The 12,128-nt window shown below is 44.8% G+C and overlaps 1 protein-coding gene across 3 annotated transcripts; it reads right to left on the bottom strand.

Annotated features, from left to right (window-relative positions):
• Positions 1–5,716: 5,716 nt before the first annotated feature.
• On the bottom strand, positions 5,717–11,869 carry TMEM138 (transmembrane protein 138). Of its 3 annotated transcripts, none has more exons than XM_057728461.1 (5): positions 11,758–11,869; positions 9,579–9,842; positions 8,238–8,409; positions 6,978–7,053; positions 5,717–6,705 (listed from the first exon to the last, which is right to left on the bottom strand). In XM_057728461.1, the coding sequence occupies exons 2-5, from the start codon at positions 9,704–9,706 to the stop codon at positions 6,593–6,595; spliced, it is 489 nt and encodes a 162-aa protein (XP_057584444.1). In that variant the 5' UTR covers positions 9,707–9,842; positions 11,758–11,869; the 3' UTR covers positions 5,717–6,592. The 3 variants fall into 3 exon arrangements, with proteins under 3 accessions (XP_057584444.1, XP_057584443.1, XP_057584445.1); XM_057728460.1 differs by having other exon boundaries at positions 11,740–11,852; XM_057728462.1 differs by lacking the exon at positions 11,758–11,869 and adding an exon at positions 11,545–11,672.
• Positions 11,870–12,128: the final 259 nt, after the last annotated feature.

Raw genomic sequence — 12,128 nt, 5'->3', positions numbered from 1 at the left:
GTGGGGACATCTAGTATATAAGGCGACACTCTCCTCCAGCCACACGCTAAGAGCAGGCAGTCCCTCGGCAATCTTGCAAACCTGGTCCACACCTGGTGACCACTTTGCTGTGGCCCCCCACCCCTGTCAAGGATAATGTATGCTCCAGGCCTTGCACCCATGGCAACTCCTTAACTCTGTGCCCTCTCCCTCAGCCTTGTTTGGCTATGCCCTGGATTGTTTTTTTTCCCAAGGCCCTCCAGACATGGACAGCGTGTATCCACAGTGGTGCCCCAGCTCCATGTGTCTGCTCACCAAGCTTGGCTCTTCTCCCCAGAGGGTTGATTCCCATGGCTCTCCATGCCGGGTGTGGACATCACACACTCCAGGCCTTGTGCACACAGGGCACTCCAACTCTTTCGGTGCATCTGCCCAACAGCCTTGGCTCACCTGTGCCCTGGAGGGTTGTTTCCTGGGATCCTCCCTATGTGGACACGGTGTGCTCTGGGCTTGGTGCCTATAGGTGGTGTCCCTACACTCCCTGTGTGCCTGCCCATCGGCCTCAGCTTGCCTGTGTCCTGGAGGGTTGTTTCTTGCCTGGCAACTGTGAACCAGCTCTAGCCTGGGCAAACCAGTGAAACTGTCCATCACCCAGTGGGCTGCCATGAGGTCTGAACCCCAGCCTTGGGGGTGGGGGACCCTGTGAAGTTTGTCCTCAGCCCTCAGGTACCCTTTTAGAGTTCTCTTTACATCTTTATAGTTCTTTTATAATTTAATGATTCTCTTTATTAAACTTGCCATGTTTAAATCACTGGGTGGTTTCTATCTCCTGATTGGACTTAGACTGAACCACCTAGCTATCATATTGTTACTGACTTCTAACTCAATTCCATTATTGTCAAAGAACATACTCATTATCCTTTTAAATTTATTTATTCTTTTAAATGTACTGAGAATTGTTTTATGGCTCAGCATGTGGCTTATACTGGTGAATATTTTGTGTACTTGAAAAAAATGTGCATCCTATACTCATATGTATTATAAAGAAATTAGTAGGAAAAACATTAAAAAAAAGTCTTTATATTTACTCAGATACTATTTCTGATGTGCTCCTTCCCTTTCTGAGGATCTGGTTCCTATCTGTTATCATTCCCCTTCAAGCCAAATAACTCCTTTAACATTTCTTACAGCTCAGGATTGTTGGCAATGAATTTTCTTAGTTTTTTTTTTTTTATCTGAAAACGTCTTTATTTCAACTTCTTTCTTGAAGTATATTTTTGGTAAATTTAGATTTCTGAGTTGAACTTCTTTGACTTGCAGCATTTTTGAAATGTTGTTACACTCTCCCCTGATTTCTGGTGAGAAGGCAGCTGTTAATTGCTGTTCCTCTGTATGTGGTGTGTTGTTTTTCTCTTGCTGCTTTCAAGATTTGCCCTTCACCTTTAGCTTTCAATAATTTGACTGTGATGTTCCTAGATGTGGCCTTTCTGTGTTAATCGGGGTGGCTTTGTAGAGTATCTAAAATCTGTAAATTTCTTTCATCAAATTTGGGAAGTTCTTGACTGTTTTTTTCAATATTTTTTTCTGCTTTCTTCCTTCTCTTTGCCTTCTAGGACTCCAATCACATATTTTAGACTGTTTGACATTATCTAACTGGTCTGTGAGACTTTTTTAAAAAAATCCTTTTTTCCCTCTGTTCTACAGCATGGGTAATTTCTGTTGGTCTGTCTTCTAGTTCAGTGACCCATTCTGTAATTTCCTCTTTTGCTGTAGAATTTAATTCCATCCATTTAGTTTAAAAATTTTCAGTTACTTTGATTTTTATTTCCAGGGTTTTTATTTTTCAAAAGTCATTTGTTTCTATGCTCAGGTTGCCTATCTTTTTATTCACTGAGAACATACTTTCATTGCTGCTGTAATATCCTTGTCTGTTAATTCCAGTATCTGGATCACCTCAGTGTTGGTGTCGGTTTTCAACGTTAAATTGTGGAGACTTTGGTTTCTATTATTTGTTTCCAAAGAGTGATGGTTCTTTTATTTTATTAGGCAATTATCTTGGGTGGATATACAGTGCAAATCACACTTATGGGGTGGCAGCTCTGATCTTAGTTCAGATTTTCTGTCTCGAGCTGAGCTGCCTTGAGTCTGAACGGCACATGTGTGGCCTAGAGCTTGGGCTGAGATGCAGGTAGACAGAACTTGGGGATTCCCCCCCACTCTGGCTCTTCCCTTCTGAGACTCCCATCTTTCCTTCTAGTGGCTTAAGCTGCCCTGGCTCAGTACTCATACTGTGATTTTTCCACCAGCATATTGTACCTACCACTTTGTCAGCTGCCAAGTTACAAGCAACAAAAATAGGGAAATTTCTCACCATAATTCTCTTCTGAGTGTGAACTCCCCATCAAACTTTCTGCTTCCCTTCATTCTCCAGTGTCTTCAAGTAGCTGTTTTTTTGTATTATGTCTAGATTTTACAGTTGTTTGTGGAGGGATCATTCCCAGGCATATTAGCCATTATCAAAAGTCCCAGGTGTAGTTTAAATACTTAAATCTATTTCCTCCGTATTTCTCTCTATATTTTGAGCATATCCATCATAGTTTAAACTCCTTGTCAACTTTCTCCAATATTTGCTCAGCTGTTTCTATTTTCTACTCTTGCTCTGGTTTTAAACAGTATGGTCTTGGGCTTCCTAGGTGGCGCAGTGGTTAAGAGTCCGCCTGCCAATGCAGGGGACACGGGTTCCATCCCTGCTCCAGGAAGATCCCACATGCCGCGGAGTAAATAAGCCTGTGCACCACAACTATTGAGCCTGCGCTTTAGAGCCCGTGAGCCACAAGTATTGAGCTCATGTGCTGCAACTACTGAAGCCCACGTGCCTAGAGCCCGTGCTCCGCAACAAGAGAAGCCACGGCAATGAGGAACCCGGGCACCACAACGAAGCGTAGCCCCCACTCACTGCAACTAAAAGAAGCCCCACACACAGCAAAAAGGACTCAACACAGCCAATAAAATAAATAAAGGAATTTAGAAAAAAAACAAAGAAAAAACAGTATGGTCTTATCTCTTGAGTTGCTAGTAATTTTTATTAGATCCAGAAATTGTGTATAAAAAAATTAGAACACCTCTAGATGTTTTTTCTTCTGCTGTTTCCTCTGCTACGCAGATAGAATGGGAGCTGATCTCCTTAATACACTCAGGGACTACCTGGCTTGCAGCTGCACCGTGATTTTGATAAGCCTTAGCCCACCTGTTATATCTTGTTCCTAGTAAGGAGCTCTCCTGCGCTTGCAACTGAAAGCCCTGTGTTTTCATCAGTCCCCTCCCCATGGTAGGTCCTGAGTTCTAATCATCAGCACCAGAAGCCTGCCAAAAATTCGATTCTGCTTTTCAGAGGTTTGAGGCTTAGCTTTTTATTTTTTTTAAATTTATTTTATTTTTAATTTAATGTCAACACTGGGTCTTCATTGCTGTGTGCAGGCTTTCTGTAGTTGAGGAGAGCAGAAGCTACTCTCTGTTGCAGTGCACGGGCTTCTCATCACAGTGGCTTCTCCTGTGGAGCATGGGCTCTAGGTGCATAGGCTTTCAGTAGTTGCCACTTGTGGGCTCAGTAGTTGTGGCACACAGGCTTAGTTGCTCTGTGGCATGTGGCCTCTTCCCAGACCAGGGCTTGAACCTCTGTCCCTTGCGCTGACAGGTGAATTCTTAACCATTGCACCACCAGGAAAGCCCAAGGCTTAGCTTTTTATAGCCTCTGGCCCTACACAGCTTCAGAATTTGGTAAGTATCGTGAAGACAAAATGTGTTATGTTTTCAAGGTTCTTGCAGTCCCCAACTTTGCTCCTCCAGTGTTATGAGAGTACTAAGCTTAGCTGGCTTCTCTGGTCCCTGGCTGCAACCCTCTGTCTGGGCAATGCTTAGATTCTCAGCCTCTTTCTCAAATCCAGTCAGCAAATACTCCCAAGGGAAAATCTGCCGCAAATTGTCAGCTCACGTCTCTATGATTCACTCTACTTTAGAATTTTAGGCCCTTTTATCCTCTTTCCTTCAGTAGTTCTCTAAGGCCTTTTAAAAAGATGATTTTTATATTTCATCTGGTTTTTCTAGTCTTGAGTGGAGCATTGGCCAGCCAGAAGCAACTCCATGCTACCAGAAATCTCTAAGCATTTTTTTTAAAGTGCTTATTTTCTTCCTCTACTCTTTGAAAACTGACTGTCCCCAAGCAGTCAATTTATATCACATCTTAAAAATATATTCCTACTGCTAAGTGGAAAAAAAAAAAAAAGCAAACTATGTTATGGCATATTCCCCATATTTACAACTGTATATAAAATATAAATACATACTGTAGAAGACTTGAAATAAATAACTGGGGTTGGATATGGCAATTTTTTCTTCTGTAAAAATGTTTCTGAAATGTTATATTGTCTATAAGAAGTATGTAAGTAAATGTAGATTGTCAAGGAGGGGAGGGAGAAGGAACTCAGTGGCTGAGATATAGCAGTGGGGAGACTAACTGCATAAACCTTCTTATAACTTGAATTTTGTATCATGTGAATGTATTAACGATTAAGGAAAGGAAAGGAAGAGAGGGAGGGAGGAAGGACCCCCCACCGCCCCACCCAAGACTCCTAGTGCCACAAAGTGCCATTTATATTGTGAGTGAGGAAACAGGCATTTGGTTGTACTCACTAGCTGCAAAGACTACAGAGAACAGTCTAGCCCTGATTCATTTTGGCACACAGAAAATTGCCTTTCTTTCAGGGATTGTGATGAACAAAGGGGATTATGATATTCCTGTAAGAGTTTTTATGAAAATATTAAACAATCTGGCTATTCATCATCATTTTTGTACAGATGAAGGTACAGTAAGTATGGACGGTAGCTTTGTTAAGACTCTTTAGATCACTTCTTCCAATTATAGGATATGGGATCTTAGGTATTTTCTTTGAACACCACGCCTTTCTTTTAAAATATCTGATAAATTTGGACAGCACAGTTGATTAACTTTCCCCAGAACTTCATTCTAGGCTTCTAAACTAGGGGTCAGCATACCACAGCCTGGCGGCAAATCTAGACTGTTTTGTATGGTCCTCGAGTTAAGATTAGACTTACATTTTCACATGGTTGAAAAAAAAATCAAAAGAAAAATATTTTGTGACACCAGTCATTCATTTACATATCATCTCTGGCAGCTTTCATGCTACGACGTCGGAGTTGAGTAACTGCGACAGAGGCCACAAAGCCCTCAAAATCTAAAATATTTACTATTTGGCCTTTCACAGAAAAAGTTTGCTAATTCTTGGGTTAATGTATCTCCGAATAATGAGTTTCACCGAACAACTTTGGTGGGGTAGACCGACTGAATTAACAGCCCTCCCTGTATCCATGCCTTTTGCTAGGAAACTTCGTAAAGCTTTCCCAGACAGTGGGCTGTCACATGACTTGCTTTGACCAGTGAGCGTCTAAGAGACACAATACAAGCAGAGGCTTGAAATGAGACTGCACCCTCGGGCTTGTTCTCCTGCTCCCCTGACACTGTCATGCAAACAGACCCAGGCAAGTCTGCTAGAGGATAAGTCATGTGAAGCAGAGTCATTCCAGCTGAGGTCAGCCTAGGTTAGCCAAGAGTCAAGGATCTCAAGATCATCATAGCTGCCTGGCTGACCCACAGCTGACCACAGACACACGTGCAAGCAAAAATTACCCAAACCCAGACAGATCAGCTGAACCCCACGACTCAAGAATCACGGGAACTGTTTATTGTTATATGCCACTGAAGTTTGGTGGTGGGTCTGTTACACAACATTATCCTGGCAATAGAAAACTGATACTATGGGCACATAAACTTTTAAAATTTCTTTTGCCAAAAGAGTCTAGGGAACATTTTTACTCTCCTGAGGGCAATTTAGGGCTCTGACAGGGAGAAAGACTGAATAAAACACAGAGGTCTGGAACTGCAGGGATGGGGTGGAGCATCAGATTATACCCTAAATTTCTGCAAAAATACCTTGTACTCACAACGGCATTCAATAAATATCCATATTTGCTCTGTGGCTCAACCGGCCACGACCAAGTAGATGCTAAGGCTAGGACCTGGCATGCCTCGTAACCACGAAGAGATCCAGAGGCCGAGACTCCATCATTTACGGAAAAGAATTTATTTCCTATTTATAAAATGTAAAAAAAAGTACCTTGGGTATAAAATCTAAATGTCTGAGGTGTGATCAGTCAGGAGCCCAGAAAAGTCATCAGTATGTAGTTCAAACAGAACAGGGGCTGGGAGCTCCTCCTGTCCCGGGCTCAGTGAAAACCTTCCCCAGGATGAAGCCACAGAACCCTCTGGAGGAAGAGGGGAAGAGAGCAAGAAAGGACAGGGGGCAGAACTGCGGCAGGAGGCCGGGAAGGGAGGATATACGGGAGTCTGTACTGGGGAACACTTTAATTTGCTAGGAGGCTCTCTCTTCCCTCTCAACTGCTGAACACAACTGGTCTGGGCCTGTCCTAGGAATGTCAAGCTGCTTCCTAGTGCACAGGGCTGACCACCCCCTCTGTAGAGCCCTGAATGTGGCTTCAGTCAGGAAGGAAAAGCATCCATCAGTGTGACAAGAAGTGGTCACCTTCGGACCTGCATGAACTCCTTGCGCAGCCATAAAGAGTCCTGGTAGAAGCGAGGGTCACCCAGTCTTACAGCCGTACGTTTGTAGAAATAACAGTATAACACTGCCGCTGTGGATGATAAACAGAAAAGAAGCCTCAGGGATGCTCCCGAGTATTGGTTTCAGGGTAAGAACATAACCGGATGAGGCTGAGGAGCCCTGCCTCATGATTTCCCAGTGACACCCAGAAAGGGCAGAGGACAGTAGTCTCTCCTATTTTTGGCATGGCTCTTCCACTCATCCCACGCCAGTTGTGATGGGCTGGGAAGCCAAGTTCAAGGCCCTCGCTGCCAGAGCCACAGGTGGGAATGAAGTGAGGCCTGAGGTTGCTTTGGTCCTTACCTAGTCTCTGGAATACAAATAATGTTTGAAGTCCATCTGTCCAGACAAAGAGGTTGGAGTTTTTCCAGCGTAAGTTCTGAAGGAGACATGAGTAGATGGAGAAAGGTTAGGGAAAACAAGTTCCCGTTTGTTTGCTGCAGAGGGAATATTCTTTTAACCCTGAGGGAGGAAGTTTGAACTAAGCCATTTATTTCCTTTCATCCCATAGCCTTTGCCAAGGAGAAATGATACACGTTATCTCAGGAGTTCAACATGGTCACTGTCCTGCCTTGGAAATCTTAGGCTCAGTTCCTGTCAGAGGAAGGCATGGTGCACTCAGGGTTTAATCAGATTAACAGCTTCACAATACAAAGCCAGGACTATTTTGGCTCCAGGAGCCAGAGCAGTGACAATCCTCTCTGGGAAGCACCTTGAGATTTCGGCACTGTCCTGCTCTAGCTCTCTCTGTGGAATCTGAGGACAACCTAATGGGACGTTTAGTCTGAGAAGGTGCCTTTAGTAAAGAAATGACTAGAGAACCCTGAGGTTTTAATGTGTTCCATCAAATGAGTACATGAGAAACACATGAGATACCCAATGAGCTGGAAAAATTTGTGAAGCAGAAGAAATCTGAGGGACTTCCTTGGTGGTCCAGTGGTTAGGACTCTGTGCTTCCACTGCAGGGGGCACGGATTCAATCTCTGCTCAGGAAACTAAGATCCCACAAGCCACGTGGTGCGGCCAAAACAACAACAACAAACAAACAAAAACAAGAAAGAAATCTGAAACCATGAAAACTGGATCTACTCTGAAGCCTATGTTAGAACCAAATGGAGGCATCTTGGGGGTCGGTTCTCCTAGTGTAAGTGATGGGGATGCAGCACAGGGCATGCAGCACTAAAGGGCCAGTGGCACTCCTGCCTGCCTATTTCCCATGGAACACTGATGCCTAAGAATACCCTGTATCAATATTCACCTCCCCAAACAGCTAATGATGAAACAGATTCAACTTCCTGTTTTAGCCCTGGCAGGCCTTTTGAGGCAAAAGTGAATCAAATTGTTCCAGGAGTAACCTTGGACTCTTGGATAAAGCTGTTCTTCAACATTTAAGGTTGGGTAAAAGCTCCTCACAAAATTCTCATATCTCTAGCTCCAGGCTGGACCACATTCATGTCACCTGTTGCTTATCAAGGATTCTGTGAGATATAAACATCCAGAGATGCTGCCTTCCCACAGAAAAGCTATTCCTAGCCCTTTAAGGATTCAGAGCCTCACTCTTACCATGACCCAGACATGAAGGGAGATGCTGAGGGCAAAGTACACAGCTGTCAGGATGATGGTCCCTTTGAACTTATGGAAGAGGAGGTTGACCAGGCCAGCCTGGAAGACGAAGGTGTTGAAGAACATGAGGAAGATGATGATGATGTTGAAGAGGACTGCAATATCCTGGATGCTGCAGACACAGAAAACAAAAGGACAGCCAAATGAAGGCCTGGGGAGGACCCAACAGCCCTGAGTCCTAAGGCACACCATGAGGTCTGTCCTTCCCTGTTATATATAGCCCTCTGAAACACCCCCATAGGTAGTGTGGGTTTTGGACCCCAAATGACATGAAGCTAAAATTACCCACTGGCCCCATCAGTTGAGCTACAGCCTATGGACAAGGCTTTCCTGACACTCCCAATGCAATAAAGCTCTGAAGCACCTGTGAGAAGCAGCTAGTTTCCTCCCTGTATCCAGAATATGACAGCCCTGACTGTCATATAACCTGGTCCTGTCAGATGTTTTCCTCTAGAAGACAGCAATGCATTTTCCCTGGTCTGTGCAAGGCTGGTGTCTTAGTGCCATTCATGTCTCAGTTCAAATGTCCCCTCTTCAGAAAGACTTTTCTTTCACCCCACTACCTAAAGTAGCCTTCCCCTCCCCACCGCAGCTACTTTATATCCACTGTGTAACATTTATTACTATTTGAAACTATCTTCTTTATTTTTTAAAATGTGTTTGTTGTCTCTCCCCACTAGAATGGAAACCCCATCAAAGCAAGAACTTGTCAGGTTCACCACTGCCACTAGAATACTGTCTGGCAGGCCGATGAACACTTGCTGAGTGAAGGAAAACGGTGTCTAAGACTGTGGCATTCTGTTTAGAACTTGCCTCATGGAAACTAAAAATCACTGTGCAGGAAAAATGCCAATAGCTTCCATCCTATGGGATGCATATACGTTATTAACACGATTACCCTTATCCGGGGCCACAGCAGTGAAGGTGTCAAGTCCTAACCACTGGACTGCCAGGGAAGTCCCTGATTATCCTTTTTTATCTGACATTTTGTTAACCCTCTTTTGAGGCAGTGTAAGAAAGTATTTCTACTCGAAGAGGGAGAAAATGACAGTGTTGGCAATCTGACCCTCATTTTCACTGCTCCCCATGTCCCAAGCCCTTGTTAGAAATATATCAAAACAAGCCCTGTGACATGTCTATGGACCATGGAGTACCCAGGACAAAGTGCAATTTTATTCTCCCTGATATTTCTCTATTAATAACTTTAAAATGCTAAATCATGATCGTCGGGGCCTTCAGACCGCTTGGGTTGACCTGTCCAGTCCCACCCACTGAACTCACATGAAAAGCACCAACTGTATGACAGGAGCCATTCGGAGTAGCTCTGAGAAGGAATTGACGAAGAGGTCATAGGACAGCAGTAGGAACTGCAGGGAGAGCACCAGGCTATAGTTACTGGTCTGGAGCATCTTCCTTCTGTGATCTTGGGCCCCCAAGGGCACATTCCACAGTTCCCCAGAAAATAGTCCTGATACTCTCCCAGGCACTGAGGGACAAGATAGTTCCTCAGAATCAGAGCTGTTTCCCTTGCTCTAAGACAAGGGCCTGTTGATGCAAAAAAAAAAAAAAAAAAGGTTAGAAATTCATTAATACAGTAAATATTTACTGAGGACTTACTATGTGCCGGGTACCATTCTAGGTACTTGGGATACATCAGTGAATAAAACCAACAGCAACAAAAAGTCCCCAACTAGTCACTCCTTCCAGGGACCCTCACCCTCAAACCTTTTTCCATGCCTGAAACCCTCTAAATGTAGAGCTCTTTCTTTTTTATAAATTTATTTATTTATCTATTTATTAGCTATGTTGGGTCTTTGTTGCTGCACATGGGCTTTCTCTAGCTGTTGTGAGCGGGGGCTACTCTTCATTGCGGTGTGCAGGCTTCTCATTGCAGTGGCTTCTCTTGTTGCAGAGCACGGGCTCTAAGTGGGCGGGCTTCAGTAGTTGTGGCACTCAGGCTCAGTAGTTGTGGTGCACGGGCTTAGTTGCTCCGTGGCATGTGCGATCTTCCCAGACCAGGGATCGAACCCGTGTCCCCTGCATTGGCAGGTGGATTCTTAACCACTGCGCCACCAGGTAAGTTCTTGTAGAGTTCTTTCTAAACACTTTTGAGTGCAAAGGAATCTAGGCGTACTATACAGAGTGACTGTCTGGTTATGTAACAATACTAATTCTAATACTAACTGCAGCAGCAAACCTTTGTATATCACTTACAATAATGCTTACAATTCTAAGCACTAACATTATTTAAATCTCTCAATAACCCTTGAGGTAGAAGACACACTATTACTCTTCCATTTTTACAGAGGGGACGATTGAGGCCCAGGGAGGTAAAATAATTTGTCCAAGGTCACATTGCTAGTAAGTGGCAGAGCTAGCATTCAGATATAGGCAGTCTGGGTCCAGAGTCTGTACTCTTAACTACTGCACAAACCTGCCTCTTACATAACTGACAGGTTTATATGTAACTAGGTGGGAAAAACGTTGGCATAGGAGAAGCAGGAAGTGATGTAGGCAGAAAAAGCAGAGAGGAAATAGTGCTCTCCTAATGTTTACAATTATGGTAGCAACACAGTGGCACCAGGTGAGAGGAGCTGGGCCTTTATTTTCATTTATTGCAAGAGCCAGAAGCTCCTTTGGGGGTGTCCTGTGAACCCGCCACTGGATCAAATCTAGAAACAAATTTCAAAATGCTTTGAAGTGTTACAGAAGGATTAAATTAACATCTGTAAAATGTTAGTTTATAAACTCTTCGTGTTCATTTCCTTATTTAATCCTATCTTTAACCCATCTTGAGAAGTAGCCATTATTATGCTTATTACCCCACTTTACACAGTGGTTCTGAGAAGCTGGGGAACCTCGTCCACCTCACCTGATGGAGAAGTCCCACTTAAGTGGACGTACGGATGCGCTTTTCTCTGAACCGAGTCTCCTTAGTCATCAAATGATATCGATAGCTATCATCTACGTACCGACATCATAATAAACTTGGCTACCAAGATAATTGCCTTTAACCCTCGCAACTACTCTGCAACGTGGGAAAGAATTACTCTCACTCTACAGGCAAGGATGTAGAATCAAGTTGTTCCTCCAGGTCGCGGGTGAGCAGAGCCAGGATTCACAACTAGGTGTGATAACAAAGCCCGTGCTCTTAACTAGTACTTCACAGGCCACCACAGAGGGCTGCTGTGACGGTCCGATATATAGAACAGCCCGCCGCCATCTCTACGGGAAGGATGACCATCACCTCGGGTTAGGGCAGCGGTGATTCGCAAGGTGATAAAGCGGTCTTCGCATTTTGTCCACCGCTATCTGCCGCGTTCTCTCTGTCCCAGGAGTAACTTTCCTCACCCTTCCTAATCCACTTTAAAATAGCGCTGCTTTAGCAAAAAACCCAAACCAAAGCAATTAACATCAAAATTCCGACTTCTGGCCACTTTACCTCATCGAGCGCTCTCACCTCAAAGGCCCAACGTCGGTTGTCATGGGGACGCCGTCCTGGCTTCCGGAAACCGGTTTTAAATTCCGGAAGTAGATGGCGGACGCGGGCTCCGTCTGCGCCCTGCTAGCCGCTTGTCCTCGGCTTTCTCTCCCCGCTCTATGGCCGGCACGGCCGCCATGTTTGGGTCCTCGCTTTTCTGGGCCCGCGCCTTTCCAGGCCTTCCCAGCGTCGCTGCGCCCTGTTCCAGGGGCTCCCAGCTACCGGCCAAGCCTCCCGCTCACCCCGCGCGCGGCCTTGCCGAGGGCCAGCCCCTGGCCAGAAGCTTCGCGTCGGCCCGAACATTCCCGCTTCCACGGAACCGAGGGGCTGGGGGTGAGGGACAGGGCCGA

The sequence above is a fragment of the Hippopotamus amphibius genome, chromosome 3, assembly GCF_030028045.1.
Source record: "Hippopotamus amphibius kiboko isolate mHipAmp2 chromosome 3, mHipAmp2.hap2, whole genome shotgun sequence".
In the NCBI taxonomy this organism is placed as follows: domain Eukaryota; kingdom Metazoa; phylum Chordata; class Mammalia; order Artiodactyla; family Hippopotamidae; genus Hippopotamus; species Hippopotamus amphibius.
This window is presented reverse-complemented; position numbering and strand designations above follow the sequence as displayed.